This window comes from Equus caballus, chromosome 21, assembly GCF_041296265.1.
Source record: "Equus caballus isolate H_3958 breed thoroughbred chromosome 21, TB-T2T, whole genome shotgun sequence".
NCBI classification, from domain to species: domain Eukaryota; kingdom Metazoa; phylum Chordata; class Mammalia; order Perissodactyla; family Equidae; genus Equus; species Equus caballus.
This window is the reverse complement of record NC_091704.1, coordinates 58,888,166-58,908,218: the sequence shown is the minus strand read 5'-3', so window position 1 is coordinate 58,908,218 and position 20,053 is coordinate 58,888,166. Positions and strand designations below refer to the sequence as shown.

Below are 20,053 nucleotides of genomic sequence, written 5' to 3'. Positions count from 1 at the left end.
TGTATCAGTGTGTTACATTAATAAGAACACTACACCAGAAATCACCATCTCTGGCTTCCTTCTGTGTCTCCTTAAAAAAGTTATGACCTTTCCTGAGTCTGTTTCCTCCTCTGTGAAATGGGCATGCTACCTACAGCTCACAGTGGAGAAACAAACAACAGCTCATGAAAGTACTCCATACTCAGTAAAACACCAATCACACTCTGCAAAGCAGAAAGAACACACCAAGCCAGCGTCCAGTCTGCAAACAATCAGCGAAGCCACCAGGGGCTTCAGGAACATGCATGGAGAGGGAACAAGATTATGTTCTCTCACTTTTGATCCCAGTCTTGATGTCTCTAGTTAAAGACAGACGAATCCACTTGCCAGGGCCATCTAGTCCTGAGATTACTCCCAGGGGAAAGATTGCACACCAGGCACAGTCAGCCAGCTGCAGCCACCAGCGCAAACCTGGTACTGATGAACTTTAATACAATCACTGTGGTATCCACTGTTGAGTTTGAACAATGCTTTCTTAAAGACAATGGGCATTGAAGGGAAATATCAAAAGGGATAGGATTAAAAATTTGGATTTAATCAAAAAGAGTTAATTTGAGGTTAATTTGGATTAAATTTAATCAAAAAGAAATAAGAATAATAAAAATTTGGAGAAAGAAAAGCACTTTGTCAATCATGTATTATAAGAAGGGAAATTTAAAATGATCAAGTATGCAGTTAGTGACACAAGCATCCCTAGTTTTCAGCTTGTAGTTTTGTCTGGCAGGTTCTGCCCACTTTTCCAAAATGACAGGCGTTAAGATACCAGGAAAAGAACATGCAGCTGTGCAAAACCAAAACGGAGAGCCGGTAGCACACAACTGTGTGGGAATGGCCAGGAAGCCCAAGGATCCTAACTACAGAAGACAGAGTGGGGATCAGAGTGAACCACTCAGAGTGAGGACCACAGACACACATCAAAGAGAGAATGACAAGGAAATCAACTATAGACATTTCCACGCTTTCCTCTACCACAAGGAAGCACCCCCAACATAAGTTCATCTGTCGTGTTTCTTGTCTTGTTCATTCAACTATAAGGAGGTAATGTTTAAATCTCTCTTCTTTGCCCTCCCTCCCAAATAAGAGTTTTACTCCACAAAGGCCAATAAACTGAATTCTACAAAAATTATAATGTGAATAGAGGTGAGATAGAGGCTTGTTTCACAAACCCAAAATCAGAACTAAGAAGGTATCTCCTGAAGCCTGGGAGAAGCAGATAAATAAACAGAGGGAGTATTTTTTAGGTCAGCAACCACACTGTCCTCATGGCCTCCCACAGGTAAAAATGCCTCAAAATTAAAAGGGTATGTATACAAACGAGGTACACAAACAGCTGAGCGGTGTGGTACCAGGTGTTGGGGAAGAGCAGGCCTCAGCTCCAAGGGAGGTAAGCACCAGATGGGGAACATGTGCCACGGCACCTCGCAGCAGGCAGAAGCAATGAACAAGGCGAATCATGTTGAGTGACAAAAATGCTGAATGAAAAACAGACAGGAGCTACAGCACAATGCCATGTACATTTCAGTTAAGCATAAATTAAAAACATACCTCACGTGAAGCGCTACATCATTTTCTCAGGATATAGATTTAAAGATGAGTCACACACAGAGGCTGCTACTTGTGTAGGGAGAATGTCAGAAAACAGGATGAAGGAACAAAATTAAAACCAGGGAGCCCCCCACTGTTGGATGATAGTGAGCCCATGTACTGAGGAAATGTACTTAATTCAACGCTGCATCCAAAGTGTAAAGAAAAGACACGACTACAGCAAACGAAGGCTGGTGAATGGTAAGCGCAAGCCCGTTCTCCTGACATCCTTGGACCCACTACCCAGAAAGACTCCTGCTCCCTCTAGAACACCGGTCCTCCTCCGTGGGGCCCCTGTTTGCTCTATAAGGGTGAACTTGAAGCACTGACTTTGTGCCAGGGACTGAATGAGTGATGGGTCCTTTGGTAGATTTATTTAACCCCCACAACAACCTGTGAGGTAATAAACACCTCATTTTACAAATTCAAAAAACCTACTCACTTTTCCAAAGTCACAAAAGTAGCTCAATGGATTTGAACTTCATTTCCAATATTTTCCTTCTTCCTCTCAACCACCTAAACTGAGAATCTCTTCAGAGATTTAACCCCGAGGTAATTTTTGTTTCTAAAATGGGATCTAAAATTTTGTTTATTTTCTTCCTAAACTAACTGCCCAAGTAAAGGCAGCACTGGAAGCGGAGTCTATGTGCACAGCACTGTCATTCTTGTGTATTCACATTTACAAATAAAGAATCTTTACAGGAAGCCACTGACATGCTCTTTAACTTTGCCTAGATTTAATGAACATGCCCTGAGAGACTTTCACTACTTCGTGAGCCACGAAACATTCAAATGAGTGACACTTAACTTTGCTCCTACATAAACCTTAAAGCCCCCTTGGGTTCCAGTGCCATGACAGGTCAAGTTAGTCTTCTGAAAGTTAAACTAAGTTTGGAGTGGACCAGTCCCTCCTGAGTTTCCCATGTTATTCTGACAGCCATAATCAGTTAGAAGCTGAGGCGATAAGGCAACTGCCAAGCAGCAGAGTGGGTCCCAAAGTCCAGTAGACACAACAATCACTTTGTGAAAGCATAACCTTTAAACCCTATCCCAAAATGACCTTTGAAAGCCAATGTGATTCTGACTTTTATTATTAGGTCAGAACAGATGAAATACAGGGAGAAGTAGCAGCAAAAAGCTCCCAGTGGCCCTCAGGCCAGGAGGACACCTGTGCAGGAGACAGGTCACTCAAGCCCCAGCAGACCCTCAGAATCTCACTTGGACCCTAAAGTGCATCTGCTTGGTGGCATTGTTCTTCATTCCTGTCTTCAGCATCCACTTTGATTTCATCCTTTGGACATACTGCATGTCCCGCTCACGCATAAGAGCTGCTCCTGTGGTTGGAAAGGGGATAAGAAATGAGGCAAGGGTCTACTATTTCTGATCAGAGAAATCCAATCTTTGCAGAGAATCTCAAAGTTAGTTTGGGGCTCTTATATTTAAATAAGAGTTGCTAACTTGAGGTCTCCACGAAATGGGCCTGGGGGGTTTATGCACACTGCAGAATTGCATACTAGAAATTCCATATATATACATTTCACTGGGATCAGTCTCTTTATTTTTCATCATCTGGAGAGAGTCCATGAGCCCAAAGGTGAAGCCCCAGTGATCTAAGGGGACAGAGAAAGGCAGAGACTCTAAACTGAGTCAGACAATTCCTGACAAGAGTCAGCTGAAGCCAGTGTCTGCTAGATTTAGCAGCCTCACAGCTCACAGGTAGCCATAGTGAAGGAAACCACTGTAGATAAACATGGTAGCATTTACAATGGATGGCAGTTGTCCAGAGCTTTCCAGCCATCAGAAGGGAGCTCTCCTCTTATCCTCTCCACAGTCCTCTAGTGGATTGCTATGTTCCCTTAAGATCTAAGGATGGAGCTTCATACAGCATACACATCAGAATGGATTTAAATAATTTCATATTGATGAGGTTTCAAAGCTTAACAATTTCAGTGGACTGCTTTATTCCTCTGACTCTTACTAAGTTTTCTATGGGAAAATTATAGAAAGGAGTGATAGCTAGTCTTTCTTATGTGCATGTACTATACCGTACAAGCATTATGCCATTCAACCTGCACAACTCCAAGAGGTAGGTCCTATTATTATCATCTCCATTTTATAAATGAGGAAATAGAGGCTCAGGTTAATTAAATTACTTGTGCTTATTGTATAAGAGCCTATAAGTATTTCAGATAAGTCATGATTGACTCCATAGCTCAAGCTATTTGCCACAAGAATACTATTTAATTCCTCTGGGTAACCTCCAGGATAATTTCAACCTTTGATGATTACTAAATAATTATTTTTGTAACTATTACCTTCTGAAAAAGTTAATAGTGTATACACAGTTTTAGAAAGTTACTGTGCCAGGAATATGAAGTTTTCAAGTCATGGAGCTTTGGGTTCATTGCCATAAACATACCAAGTGGAACGGAAGTCCCCAGAGCCAAGAAGTTAAGCTCCCCTAGAGAGGATCCTAAGGACAACGTAAATGGAATCAGCTCCACCCAAGCCCCTTCCTGTAATGCAAGCTCCCGGGTTGGTTCACGGCCATCGGCATCGACATACCTGTGCTGCCAGTCCACCCCAGGGCTCTGTACTGCTGGAGGACCCGGCCCACGGCCTTCTGATTCTTGGCAACTGCTACAGCTCTTGACAAGCCAAAGCGCTGTTTGTAGTATCTCATCAAGGAGCGATGACCCACTCTGGCACCTGTTTTTTGAAAGAGCAATATTTAAGCACTGAGTTGGATAGTTTTTCAAAGGCAGAGCTATAAAGCAAGGGCTGTCCAAATCAGACTTTTAAGGGTATCTAGCTGGAAAATGGATATGCTCAAAGAAACAGTGCTCTATCTGGTGAAGAAAAATGAAGCAACATATTAAAAAATGGAAGAAAGAAAACCAGAAGTAGAGATTTAAAAAAAAAAAAAAGAGAGAGAGAATGGCAAGTCACTGTTAAGCAAAAAGTTCAGCACTTTGTACTTACTTATACACAATATGCCTCCCTGACACAGGCAATAGAGCCCTGGGAGGTAAGGGACTAACTTTTTTTTATGGAAAGAAGATTAAGCACAGAGAACAATCCTGATGTTCAAGTCTACAAGCCACAGTCTGCACCTAGAACAGAAATCAATCCACCTTTCTTTTGCTTAAATTCTCCATAGCAGTGGTTCTCAAATAGGGGTGATGTTGCATTTGGCAATGACTGGAGAAGTTTTTGGTTGTTACAGCTAGAGTGGGGTTCATGGCCTCTAGTGGGAAGGGGTCAGGGATATTGCCAAACATCCTACAATGCACAGGACAGCCCTCCACAATAAAGAATTATCTGGTCCAGAATGTCAGCAGAGTCTAGGCTAAGAAAGCCTGTGCTATTGCTTTCTAAATAACGGAAATCACCTGGTGAACTAGAATTTTAAAAGATGATTAAGCTGAATGCTCTTTACAGCTTTGCCTATTTGGAGGAATCTGGTAAAACTATGCAAGTCAATCATGCTTTCAGAAATCAATTTCTATTGACTATCCAGCACTTTACAGGAAGAATGTGCTGACCCCTATATCTTAGCTTCACAGCAGGTGGGGCAGGAAGGGGCAGGATTCAGTGATGACTAACTCCAGGCTCCATCAGAGCAATGGCTCTCAAAAGGTGATCCCGGGCCAGTGGTATCAGCATCACCTGAGAGCTTACTAATACAAGCTATGCTTTCACAGGAATATTAAAAAATAAGCAATCAGATACCTTCCCAGATAGACGTAAACATGTAGAAATTTAACAGCAGCATATACACAAGATATGAAACAGCTATTTCCACTGAAAATGAATAAAGAAAAAACAGGTAGGTAGTACCATGTATATGGTTTCTAGGAAAGTTCTACATTTACATACATAAAACCATTTCGTTCAGAATCTTTTGTGCAGAAAGACCATAAACAGGATGCTATAAATATTGTGGATGCCGTATTTGCTTTTAGGATCTACACCTTTAATTTACATGAAAAAATTCTGTCAGTTTATTTTAAGTCCCTACACCTGGCAAGCTACCTAGAAAACAGCTTGATTGCTGCATGGATATGGAAAAGCAGTTGCTTTCAGTAGATTGTTTTGCGATCAGACTCAAGAGCCTGACAAAGAGAAACTCTCAATTCAAAGATGCTATGGTCTTTAGATACCAATAGGGATGAAAACATGTTTCCCTGCCCCTGACTGCTCTGGCAGCGTAAGAGTTAACCAAGCTCCCAGATACAGCTGACAGATAAGACTCAAGCTTAAATGGAGGCTCTTGCAGGAAACCCCAGCATTGTTTATTGTGATTTTCTATTTATAATGTTAGGTCAGGATGTTCCACATTTGCAATGATGATTACTTCAAAATCATTAAATGATATGCTAGTTATTCGTACATAATAAATCTAGTTATATTCTTAAGCAGCATTTGGAAATATATATTGAAGGTGGCTTTTTAAAACATCCTTGAAAAGGTTTCATTACTCAATGCCAAGGTTTCCGACAGCAAGCAGAACAGAAAACATACAGTGCTCAGAGCGGCCCTGCCCTGGGTCAACGACAGTGAGCACATGACATTAAGCACCAAGTATAACATGCTAAGTACAACTCAACTTGAAGGCCCTCATCAGGAAAAATTATTTTTAGAACACAGTGTGACTGCCCAATAACTAACAGATGGGTTATGCCTGAGCTACGGTGAAGCTACAACCTGTCCATCTATCTTTCATCAGAGCAACAACCACTTAGAGAACTGTCCACTCTTACCTAACAAACAGCCTTACAATCAATGACATTAGATGGTGGAAAACAAAATATCTCCAACTACAATTTTCCTAAGATTAATTACGTATTTCTTGTGGATCCACTAACAGTTTCATCTGGCTAGTCAGTAGCTAACTGGACGTGTCTTTCACACCAGCCTACTCCACAGGAACTAAACAGCAATGAAGTAAACTCAAGGAACTGAGCCAGATCCCAGGCTTCAAAATAAATGCCACAGTGCCCTCTACTGGATGCTCTTTGTTATTGGCTCTGTGATCTTGATCTGAACTAACTCAATCCAAGGTATCACAAATACTGTCCTGACTTTGAAACCAGTTTAAAGCAGACTCTACTAAGTGTGGTTGATTAAATATCACTAAGCTCTCCACATGAGACTCCTTCTCCAATTAGCTTCACATTAAAATCCATGCTAACCCAGTCATACAACTGGGCATAACTGAAGAGGTTTCTGAATGATAAATTTCTTCCAAGACACAAACAGGTGATGGAGTATACTGCTGTAATATCACTACATGGTACATAGTGTTTATTCAGAGATATCCCATTGTCTTGGTTCATTACAAAACCTCCCAAACCAGTACTGAGACATGGAGCAAACCATCATGCCTCACTGTCATCGAGACTGACTTAAAGATGACTGATTTTTAAAATGAGATGGTACAAGTATGGGTGACATTAAAAGCAATGTATCAGTATAACCGTAAGAAATTTCAGAATATTGGTAGTTTCTGACTCACTAAGAAAGCTATGTTTTGTTGCTATTTAAAAAACTCTATTATAAGGTCTCAGCAGTCAATCATCTATGAAGACCCATGAAGGTAACACATGATGTATAGATATTTTTATTAGTGGTTCTTAATCTTCTCTGGGTCACAGATGCTTTTAAGAAACTACAACCTTTCCCCAGAAAATATGCACTTACCCACTCAGTTAAAAAAGTGTGCACGGCCACATATGTGACTTTAAGGCACTATCACCTTCTCCCGGAACAGAGCCCATGCGCGCACAGAAAACAAGGGTGCATGGCCCAGTTAAAAACCTCTAGGGTAAGGCAGTATCTGGCTGTTGGTTAGATCTTTCCTGAATCTGTCTAAAAGTACAGTATTTCACAGTGCTCTAACACCACACCAGCTACCTCACTACTTCCAAGTCCAGGTCAAAGAGCCGTCCTGAGCTTTATTACCCAACCCTTTAAGCAACATGACTCAGTCAGTGCACCTGCAGCTGTGAGCAAGGAAACCCAGGCTTCAAAAACTAGGGAAACTGGACCTTCAGGTTAATTTCATGCCAGTTTCTTCTTTGACTACATGACAATGTAAAGGCAAAGCAATCTGCTGCTCAGTACCGCAGGCAAATATCATTCTAAGCCCTCGAGGTCACTTCATAGCCCAGAATGGCTCCTTCTGCTCTCCTTTTCCTGTACTATGGCAGGCCCAAAGGAATCAACCTTGCTTTCCTTTTAAAAGTTGCCTCCAACCTCTCAGTCAACAAACATGTATCTGGCTCTGTGTGTCTGCGAGCCTCTGCTGAGATGAAAGAAGTAATCTTTGTTCTGAAAAGTAATGGGGGCAGACAGTCAAGCAAGCCAACAATTACAGAGATGTGAGAGGAATGTTATGATAGATACGCAAGTGTCATAGGAACAGAGGAGACTCTCCCTATGCAGGGCAGGAGCTGAGTTCAGAAAGGCTTTCAGGGGGGTGAACCCAAGTCTTAAAGGAAGAATAGGAGTAAGACAGAGGCACCACACACGCAAAGTGCCAGAGAAGGGAAACTCAAGGGGGAGGGTAAAGGAATTGCACAAGATACCTGGGGGACCAGCTGGAGAAACTAAGCTACCCTGAAGGCAGTGGCTCCCCCGGAGGAATTCCAGAGGGAAAAGAGACTGGTGTTTGTTTTAGAAAGAATGTTCTGGTGGTCAAGTGGACACCAGATTGGAGATGAGCAGACAGGAAGCTGTAATGGTGACACAGACAAATGGGTAAAGAGAAAACAAAGAAAAAATAATCAAAAGCCAATTAGGAGCTGCACTCAGTAATCCTCTGGATGTGGGAGAGAGAGAGAGTATTCCTAAGAAGATGCCCATTTTGGCTTTGGCTGACCTTAGAAAACTCAATCATCCTAGGAAAATGATTTCTAGATAGCTAAGAAGTCTCTTTAAGTTTCAAAAATTTTAAGTCCAGGTGAAAATTTCTCTCAATTAGACTATATTTATTAAATATGAAATGCTCATTGTGCACATTTTTATAACATAATGTGCTAATGTCGATACAAAATGAAGCCAACATTCATAGTGGTCCTACTACATGCCACACACTGCTTTACAGGGACCATCTTTATTCAACTTACTCTAGGTCTGTTGTGATCTTATTCTACACTTAAGGATGTAGAAGCTAATGAGACAAAGGGCTAAAAAAAAAATAAGTCTTAGAAAAAAAGTTATTAAACTCATTTCTGATGTTGCGTACTGGTATTTTCACCAGAGGAAGACTAGAGTAGAAAAGGTTCTCTGTGACATATTTAGGCCTATTTTGCTACTGTGTATCGTACAGGCCACAATATTCTACTGCATTATAGCTTTCTTGTCCCTGTAGGAAGAATTACATCTTCAAGACAGGTTGTGCCTGCCCTTGCCTTCTACTCTCATACTCTAAAGCTGCCCTTAGCCTTAAAAGGTTATTAAAAAAGTTAAATAGGGCTGGCTGTAGCTAAGCAGTGACATTCTGTGTGGAAAACAACACTAGAGAGTGGCTTCTTCATCACAGACATTTCCACTGGCAAGGTGGCTGCTCCTGACCCCACCACTACTGCAAATCTTCTGAGGCAGTGTCGGGAAGTGAAGAAAAGGATTCATTGACTGGGTCTATGATCTTGGATAAATTACCCAACCTGTCTAAGCTTCAGCTGACTTATAGGTCAAATAAAGATAACAGAATCTAACTGACAGGCTTGTTGTAAAGATAAAATAATGTACATATAAAATAACATAACTCAGTAAATACCAGGTATTAGGATCTTATTATCTCTACCATTCCATTTCCTGTCCTGCTCACATATGTTTTCTGTAGCTTCCCCATTCTTACCAGCTAATCATAACATCGTAAACAATAGCGGATGTTTCTCATACTCATAGCTTTTATCTTTCACACCTGGGATAAATTCCCACCATTATGAATCCTGTTCTCCAAAGCAGAAGGCAGAATTCAAACTCCAAGCCACCCCCACAACCAGAACACAGAGAGGCAACCCGGGTGCTGTAAATCAGATCCACCCATGCCAGGCTACCATCTGGAAGTCTGAGCAATGCTAGGAAGCAGGAATCAGTTCAAAGAATAAGAATAAATCAAGATTAAGAAGAAAAACCTAAATGGGACCAAAAAATAGACAAAGAACAGAACAGAAAGGGCCTACATATTTAAAAAGAAATAACTGATTCAGAGCATTCTGAGTCATAAGAGGAGTAAAAATACTGATCCAATTTAAACTAAATAGCCAACACAGAGCTAAGTGGTAACCTTTGGAGTTTACCATGTACCTGAGAACATAAACCCACACTTTTAAGTTTTATGTTCTATTTCCCTCAGCATGGAAGGGAATGGACAGGAACATGCCTCTCCAACAATCTCACTGGCATTAAGCTATTCATTTTTGACAAATACACTTACCAGAAGGTAGAATTAGCTCCATAGTTTCGTCATCATACTCTAAACTCTTTTCAGAAGGCAACTCCTCGGCCTCATCACGGTCCTCCCCTTCCCTGTGATCTGGGTAGCTACTCCTGTAATAGTGAAGTGGCATCAATAAATAGACGAACACCTCAAGTTTAACTAAAAGACATAAACTGTATTTGTAAACGTGGCAAACCCGCTAGCTATCTAAAGGGAGGGATAAACAGTTGCAGGGACTACAAGCTGAACGGTCTGGGAAAGAAAACAACTTGGTAGCATTTTCTCTGTAGTAAAAGTGTGCAAATGAGCTATGAACTCAAAATGGATCACAGCCCGAAGCGTAAGATACAAAACTATAAAAACCCCTAAAAGATAACATAGGAGAAAATCTAGATGACTTAGGGTTTGGTGATGACTTTTTTAGGTACGACACCAAAAGCACAATCCATGAAATAATTGATAAGCTGGACTTCATTAAAATTAAAAAGTTCTGCTCTGTGAACAACAATGTCAATAGAATTAAAATACAAGCCACAGACTGGGGGAAAATATTTTCAAAAAACATATCTGATAAAGGACTGTTATCCAAAGTATACAAAGAACTCTTAAAACTCAATAATAAGAAACAAACAACCCACTTAAAAAATGGGCCAAAAACCTTAACAGACACCTCACTAAAAAGATACACAGTTGGCAAATAAGCATGTAAAAAGATGCTCCACATCTTATGTCAACAGGGAAATGCAAATTAAAACAATGAGATGCCACTAAGACACACCTGGTAGAACGGCCAAAATCCAGAACAGTGATAGCACCAAATGCTGGTGAGAATGTGGAGCAAGAGGAACTCTCATTCACTGTTGGTGGGAATGTGGAGCAAAAGGAACTCTCATTCATTAGTGGTGGGAATGAAAAATGGTACGGCCACTTTGGAAAAGTTTGGAGGTTTCTTACAAAATTAAACATACTCTTACCATATGATCCAGCAATCGCTCTGCTTGGTCTTTACCCAAAGGAGCTGAAAACTTATGTCCACATAAAAACCTGTACATGGATGTTTATAGCTTTATTCATAATTGCTAAAACTCGGAAGCAACCAAAATGTCCTTCAATAGGTGGATGGATAAACTATGGTACATCCAGATAATGGAATATTATTCAGATCAAAAAGAAATGAGCTGTCAAGCCATGAAAAGACATGGAGAAACCTTAAATGCACATTACTAAGTGAAAGAAGCCAGCCTGAAAAGGCTACATACATATGCATGATTCTTACTGTATGATGTTCTGGACGAGGCAAAACTATGGAGACATTAAAGACCAGTGGTTGCCAGTGGCTGGGATGGAGGGAGGGTGGGAGTGATGAATAGGTGGCGCACAGAGGATTTTTAGGCCAGTGAACCTACTCTGTATGACACTGCAATGGTGGATACATGTCACTATACATTTGTCCAAACTCACAGAATGTACAACACCAAGAGGGAAATATAATACAAACTATGGACTTTGAATGATGATGATGGGTCAATGTAGGTTCATCAACTCTAACAAACGTACCACCAGGGGGAATGTTGATAACGAGTGAGGCTATGCATGTGTGGGGGCAGGGAGCATATGAGAAATCTCAGTACCTTTTGCTCAATTTTGCTGTGAACCTAAAATTGTCCTAAAAAAAAAAGACAGTGTGCAAATGACCTATAACTAATTCATCTGTTTGTTTCTCCCTAGGAAGGCTGCCAGAGAGGAAGAGGAGGAGAATGCAGAACTGGAGATACAGCTCTTGTCAATTTAACCACTATAAAGCCAAATTCTAGAACAGTGTTGGCCAAAAGAACTCTGTGATGAAAGAAATTTTCTATGTCTGTGTGTCCAATATGGTAGCTATGAGTTACACGTGCTTTTAAGCACTGAGCTTTGAAATGTAGGTAGTGCAACTGAAGAACTGAATTTTTAATTTTTTAATTTGATTTTTAATTAAGAAATAGCCACATGAATACACCTAGTACACCTAGTAATTACCATATTGGACAGTGCAGTTCTAGAAGAATCTGTGTTCTGAGAAATGTTCAAATATACAAAGAAAATAATTGGAGAAATGCACACTAAAATGTTAATAGTACAACAGATAACCCAATAGAAAAACAAAAGACTTGATCAGATAAATGGCCAATTAATATATAAAAACATTCTCAACTACAGGGAAAGGCAAATTAAAACCACAAGGGGATACCACTACACAGCCATCAAAGTGGCTAAAATGAAAAATCCTCCCTCACTACAAGAGAGAAATGAGACATCAGGAGGAAAAGGCAAAAGGATGACTTAAAAGACTAGGACTTTTCTGAACACTTGTGTCATGTGGACTACGCACGCCTGGCATGGTAATATACGCCCCTGCTTGTGTAGCACACTCTTGCTATGTCATAGGCATCCTGACACTAGGAAGAAGCTGTTCACAAATGCTGAGTGTAGATTTGCTGCATGATGTACGAATTATTCAAGTCTCTAGTTAAGGGTGAACCACCTAAGGGATAATCTCACCATCAAATGCCTGGGACTGGCCTTGTTCAGCAACCATCCCAACTTCCTAGGAGACAGCTTGTGATTCAAGGATTCTCAGGGAAACCAAAATGCGAAACCTAATTTCTGCGCCCCCTGTTCACAATGCAACTGACAAAACTGAACTCCTGATCATTTAAATCCAAAAAAAACAAAAATAAGTTTTCAAGTCAGACAAACTTCAGTTTGCACCTGAGATCCTTGCTTTATCAGCTGTCTTTCTTAGATGTGTGTGTTTAACTCTGTTAGGCTCAGTTTCTTATCTATGAAATGAGAGGGAATGAGAAGTGTTACGAGAGTTATAAAGAACATATCACATAAAGACACACTTCAGTGTCAATGATACTTCTCATATCATTCAATGCAAATATGAGGACCACACTTCGGTTCACATTACAAGCCAAAGACTTACCTAAAATCATAGAAGTCTGCAAATTCCAAAGCAGCATCACCATCTGTGAAGAGCTTACAGTGGCTTTTGTCATTCATATGTGCCTGTACAGCTTCTGTGGAGTAGAACGATTTCCCTTTCTCATTGCACCACAAGCAAATCTTCCCAACACCAACTTTTTCTCCTGGAATAATAATTTGAGGAAAAAATATGAAAGGAGCTTTTTACAGCCAGATTAAATCTCACCATTTAGCTCCACAATTCAAAAAGCATGCATCAAGTTTTTGATCTTCACAAAATAAGCAGGTAATTAAATCAAAGATTGATAAGAAACACAAAACTAATGTTCCCTTAAGACTTGCCCTCCAATAATGCGGTATTTCCTCACTAAAAGTAAAACTACTGTACCTACCCAAATATTTAATCAGCCCCTTAAGATCAGAAAGATATTCTATATCAGGAATAAAGAAGCTGTGAACTTTAGTCATATGAGCCACATTCTTCACGAGGGAGCTTGAATGATGGGGACAAAATAAGCAGTCCGTTACAGGGATGGCACCAAGGCGGGGGCTTCCCCCAGGCTCTTCCTCCTCTGCATCCTGCTCCTCGACCTCGTCCATCACTTCAGCATCCTCACATTCCAGTTCTTCATCAGAATCAATATCTTCCCAATCTTCAGGCCAGAGATTTGAAAAACAAAGTTAGTTTAAGAAAAGCGTTAACCATAATCAAAAAAACCAGAAAGATTCACAAACACACAGTGGTACAGTCCTATTATTTGGGGAGACAGGGTGCCAATTATGTCTGAGGGCAAACCCTCTTTCAAGATCTCAATTTTATCTATTCATTTACCACATACCAATTCGTATGGCTAAGAAATTCCTTAATCTTCCTTTTCCAGCTCAGAGTAAACTCCTTAATGGAAGTCTTTTGCTTCTTTCCTATGCTTATACGAACACCTACAATATCAGTGTTAATAGGAAGTGATGCGGGAAGGCAGGAATAAATAGGTCACAAAGTCAAGGAGGCCTGGTTACCGGCTCAATGTCCTCATTTCAGGTTAGCTAGCTGATTCTGAACCAATCATTTTACTGTTTGAATCAACTAAATGAAGTACAAAACCATCACCCCTAGAGACCCAGTAGAATTACAAATTCTACAGCAGATGGGGTGGCACGTAACACGTCCTCTCAGGCATCTGTTAAAAGCTTCCTCATTCAACGACACATTCTATAAATATTTACTAAGCACCTATTTTTCTCCCTCCAGTACGGTTCTAGGCCCTGAATCTACAAGAGCGAACTAAACAGACGGAATGCCCTGTGCGGATGCTGGCCAGGCAGGTCACTTCGGAAAGCATCTAAACATCCTCACGCATCATTTTCACGTAAAAACTGACACCTCCCGCCTCCAATCTCCAGCGTACATCTGGACACGCAAGGGGGACCCGTCCTCCCCTTGCCCTCAGACAGAGCCCTGACCGTCTTCATCCAGGTCCTCCTCTTCCTCCTCACTCTCCTCCTCTCCCTGCCGCTTTGCCAGCTTCTTCGCCTGCTGTTCAAACCACTGGAGCCGGGGAGGTTTCTCCGCCGGGTCTCGGTCGAGAGTCCCACGTCCTCCATCAGCCACCGCCGCGGGACTCCTGGACTCCTCCTTAAGCGCTGGGGAGGTCTTCTTGGGGGACATGGACGGCTGAGCCTTGATGGCCTGCTGGATGGCGACGTTCACGGCATCTTTGTCTACACTGTCCACGCTCAGCCCCTTCTCCAGGTTCTTCTCATTCATCACCTCCACCTTCCGGCTCACGGCCTGCACGGCCTTCTTCTCCAGCTCCACATGCCGCCGGGACTTGAGGTGGTTCTCGTAGGCGTTGAAGGAGGCAAACTTCTTACTGCAGACGGTGCAGTAGGTGGCGGTGCCCTTGCTCTCCTGCTCCGCCACGGCCCGCTGCGCCCGCACACGCTCCTGGAAGCCCTCGGCGGTGACTGGGGCCATGTCCGCCACTTTCCGCCTCAGGTTGTAGCGGTGCCAATCCGTCTTGTAGTGGGCCCGCTGCAGCTCCGCGTCGCGGAAGGCCACCCGGCAGGTGATACAGGTGTACGTCGCCATCGCCAGACGGGAAATAAGAGGCGACCAAAGCAGAAATCTAGAGACCAGAGCTCTGACCCCGCGAGGCGTTCAGTCCTTAAGCGGCCTCAGCCGCCACGAAAAACTAGCCTACACTGACTTCCGGACTCGCTCTGAGAGCAGTTCCGGCACACCAGGGAAGTTATTCCCCCCTGGACAGGAAGTCCCGCCTCCCGACATGTAGTCACGCCCCCTCCGAGAACAAGAAGGGCGGACGGCGAGGGAGGTATGCGGCTAACCAGGCCCCGCCCAGTCGGCCTGAGGTGGGTGTTGATTGACGGGTGCCGCGCCACCTCCGCTACTTTCTTTCGTGTTGCGTGGTGGTTAAGGCGACGACTGCGCGAGAAGTGGGTGTGGGGTACCGGGGCGGCTCTCGGGTCAGCAGGTCTCCGAGGAGTGGTCCAGGCGGCCACGCGAGGGTCCGGGCTTCTCCGAGGACCGCGCGCCGCGCCCCTGCAGCCCGATGAATGGATGTCGGGAAAGCGCGGGCTGCTGCTTAGCAGCCAGTCGGACCACCTGAGCCCTCGCCGGGCGGCTGGTGTCCGGGAAACCGGAGCCTCAGGCCGGAGACCGAGGGAATTCACGGGAAAACCTGAGGGTCTGGGGCGGCCCTTCCAGCGAAGGGCGCAGGCGAAACTAGTGAATGACGAGTTGGCCAGTGAGGAGCAAAGAGCCGCAGCCGAGCCGCTGCCCGTGCAAGTGTAGTCCAAGCCACGTATGCAATCTTAACTCGAATAGTAGCCACGTTTTTACAAAGGCAAGAGGTGAGACTGATGTATTTTATTTAACCCAGTGTAGCCAAAATATTGCCATCTCAACATATAATCACTGCAAAAGGTTTCATGAGAAATTTTAGATTCGGTTGTTGGTTCTAAATCTTGGAACTCCAATGTGTGTTTTACAATTAGCAGCACATCTCAGTTCGGACTAGCCCCATTCCGTGTGCTCCGTTAACTATGTGGCCTCCTAGGTAGCAGGGCAGGGCTATGGGGACATGGATGTTAAAGGCTCAGGGGGGTTAGACCCCTCTGCACAGCCTGGCTGAACCAGGCAGCCCTGTTACAGCACTGAACACCGCGTCTTCAGAATCCGAGCGGCCCTTTACGCAAACATACAGACGGATTTAAGAATCTAGGTCAAGTCACTTTGCTCTTCTTGCTCAAAACCCTCCAGTGGTTTCCCGTGGCTCAGAGTAGAGTTCAAACACCTTATTGCTATGTTCTGAATGTTTGTGCCCCCCCAGAATTCATATGTTGAAAACCCGATGCCCAAGGTGATGGTGTTAGGAGGTGGGGCCTTTGGGGAGTGATTAGGGCTCTGCCCTCCTGACAGGCTTAATGCTGTCTTAAAAGAGACTCGACAGAGGATATAATAAGTCTGTGACCAGAAATGAGGGCTCTCACCAGACTATATTGGCACCCTGATCTTGGACTTCCAGCCTCCAGACTGTGAGAAATAAGTTTGCTGTTTATAAGCCACCTAGACTGTGGTATTTTGTTATAGCAGCTGGAATAAACTAAGACACTTTTTTATTCTAGGAAGTCCTATATGATCTGCCACCACCCCCAGCCCTGCCTCTGATCTCCTGCCACACTCTTCTCCCCATTCTGCTCACCCCACTGCAGACACCTTGACCCCCTTGATGTTCCTTTAACAAGGCTACGGAGCTATGGAGCATCTTTTGTTCCTACAAGTCTTAGAAATCCTTTATTCTTCTGTTTGGAACATTCTTTTTCTGGCTTGCTCCCTTACTTTTAAGATTTCTGCCCAAATGCCTTTATAAGAGGGGCTTATCCATATCTTGTCAAAAATAGGGCCTACCCCCAACTCTTGACTTTACTAAGCGTAACTTTTCTCCATAGCATTGTATTACCTATTACTCTGTATCAAATTACCCCCCAAATTTAGCAGCTTAAAACAACAAACTTTGATTACCTCAGTTTCTCTAAGTCAGGAATTTGGGTGGCTCAGGGTGTCATCAAATTGCAGTGAACATACGGGCCAGGGCTTCAGGTCATGTGACAGTTTGACTGGTTGGAGGATCCCCTGGGCAGATGCCTCATTTACACACAGCAAGAGGTTTTGGTTCCTCACCAAGGGGACCTACCTCTCTATAGGGCTGCTTGAGTGTCCGCATAACAGGGCAATTGGCTTCCCCTGGAGAGAGCAAAGTGGAAGCCACAATGTCTTTTTGACCTAGCCTTGGAAGTTACACATGGGCATTTCCACAATGTGCTCTTATTTATGAAGGTCTGCCCTATTTAGTGTGGGAGGGGACTACATAAAAGCATGAGTGGGGTGTCTTTGGGGACCATTTTGGGAAATTGGCTACCACTAGCATTTGTTGTTTGTCACTGGCTTCCTAGTTTTAGCATTGAAAGCCCTGTATCCCAGGAAACTCCTTCATCCTGGGCAAACCAGGATGGTTAGTCACATTATAGGCTAGTCATCCGCATCTAGACTGTAGGCTCTCTGAGAGCAGCAACTCCTTTCATTGCTGTATACCCTAGTGCTAGCACAGTGCTGGCACAGAGCTTGTTCAGTATTTGGGGGTTTTTTTTCCTGCATTTTTCTCCCCAAATCCCCCCAGTACATAGTTGCATATTTTCAGTTGTGGGTCCTTCTAGTTGTGGCATGTGGGACGCCGCCTCAGCGTGGCCTGAGGAGCGGTGCCATGTCCGCGTCCAGGATTTGAACTGGTGAAACCCTGGGCCGCCAAAGTGGAGGGCGCAAACACGGCCACGGGGCTGGTCCCTCAGTATTTGTTAAATGAATCTTTTGTAGTGCAAAATTTAAGTCTGATGGTGATTTTTATTCCAGAAAACTTGATTTTGAGATTATCAAAATCTTTTAAAATAGCTGAGTCCTCTGGACAGATACCCACTTTAAGAAAGGTAGGTAGTAGTAGTATTAGTCATCAACTGGGATAAGCAAAACAATGTATATTTTCAAGCTTCTCTAAAAAGTAAAGCAGAAGATGGCTAGATAAAAATAAAGAACTTCTGGGGGCCACCTGGGTGGCCCAGCAGTTAAGTTCATGTGCTCCGCTTTGGCGGCCTGAGGTTTGCCAGTTCAAATCCTGGGCGTGGACCTAGCATGGCTCATCAAGCCATGCTGTGGCAGGCATCCCACATACAAAGTAGAGGAAGATGGGCATAGGTGTTAACTCAGGGCCTATCTTCCTCAGCAAAAAGAGAAGGATTGGAAAAAAAAAAAAAAGAGGATTTGCCACAGACGTCAGCTCAGGGCTAATCTTCCTCTAAAAGAAAAAGTAAAGAACTTCTGGTTTTGCTTTTGCATTTCAGCATCTTTGAACTCTCCATAGGTTCTTTACATTTCCTCTTCAAAGGGACATTGTTTTCTCCACCATATTAATTTTTCAGTGTACTGCTCTTCTTCTGCAATCTCCTTAGAGCCTCACTCTTTCCTCTTAGTCTACCTATTGTAATGAGACTAATTTTCCTAAACCATTTTTCCTTTTATGTCACTTGTTCTGTTCAAGAATGGTTGTCTGTTGCCCATAAGAGGAAGTTAAAATTCCTCTGCTTGGTTTTCAGTATCTCCCATAACCTCTTTCGCATTCTGCCTATCTCCAATGTGTGGGTTTCCACACCACTAAGCAATTCTCCAACACCAGCTGAGTCTCTTACAATTCAACTCAATGTTGATACTATCTACCTGGAGGTAGTACCAGATCCCACAGGTTGTGACCTGTGCTTCTGACTGACTGGTTATAGATTGGACATTCCATGACCTCAGATTTGATTAATTTTCTAGAACAACTCACAGAACTCAGGAAATCAGTTTACTTAGTAGATTACCAGTTTATTACAAAGGATATTAAAGGATACAAATGAACAGCCAGATGGAGAGATACACAGGGCAAGGTCCAGAAGGGTCCCGAATACAGGAGCTTCTGTCCCTATGGAGTTTAGGGTGTGCCACTCCCTCAGGTAGGATAACTAGGGCTTTCCAAATGTCACCTCATTACCATAACAAAAGATGCCTTTATCTTTCTCATCATTTAGGAAATTCCAAGGGTTTGGGGAGCTTTGTGCCAGGGATGGGAGGAAGACCAAATGCACATTTCTTATTATAAATCACCATATCACCCTATCCTTTATGATATTCTACTGTTTCTAAATTAAGACACCCCTACTTACAAGGAATTTTTGTGATTTGTTAGGGATGGTAAAAAATACAGTTAACCAATACAATAAAGACAGGGTTAAGTACAATGAAATATAAAGGGCAGTAGGTATTTAAAATAGAGAAATCTCATCAATTAGAGAGATCAGAAAAATTTTCGTTAAGGAGCTGACATTTCAGATGTGTCCAGAAGGAGGGGGGAGATAGAGGATTTCATCTGCAAGTGGAAAAAGTGGAGTGAAACAGGTAGAAGAAATACTGTGGAAAGAGGAAAATAAGGGACATATTTAGGAAGAACACGTCTAGTATGAGTGAAGCATAGGATACAGGTAAAGAAGGGAAAATACAACTAGAAAGTATTAAGCTATCATTGGGTAAAGGGTTGAATTCTAGAGTTTGCTGTTCATTCTTCATTTGATAAACAGTAGGGACTCAAAAAGTGTTTCAGTTTATAAGGGCATCAGAAATAGATCTGGGCCTTGGGCAGAACCAGCAGCAGTATCTGGGTTTGACTGGAAAAATACCAGAAAGGAGCAGGTCTGTAGCCAATAGCTCCTTGGTAAATGCAAGCCGATTAACCAAAGGACCTTTGAGTTAAACTTCTCCGCAGCATATCCAGAGTACTATCTATGTTCATATGTCCAATCTCTGCCGACAGTATTATCAAAAATGTTTATTATCAAATTAATCGTTCTCCTGAAGAATTTAAACTGAGACCGCCTGTGACAAAAAATTTAGATGTGAAAATATTGAAA

General features: G+C 42.8%; 1 protein-coding gene across 1 annotated transcript; it reads right to left on the bottom strand.

Annotated features, from left to right (window-relative positions):
- Positions 1-2,696: 2,696 nt before the first annotated feature.
- On the bottom strand, positions 2,697-16,333 carry ZNF622 (zinc finger protein 622). Its single transcript, XM_001917248.5, has 6 exons — positions 14,504-16,333; positions 13,435-13,695; positions 13,044-13,206; positions 10,070-10,182; positions 4,189-4,332; positions 2,697-2,957 (listed from the first exon to the last, which is right to left on the bottom strand). The coding sequence occupies exons 1-6, from the start codon at positions 15,129-15,131 to the stop codon at positions 2,830-2,832; spliced, it is 1,437 nt and encodes a 478-aa protein (XP_001917283.1). The 5' UTR covers positions 15,132-16,333; the 3' UTR covers positions 2,697-2,829.
- Positions 16,334-20,053: the final 3,720 nt, after the last annotated feature.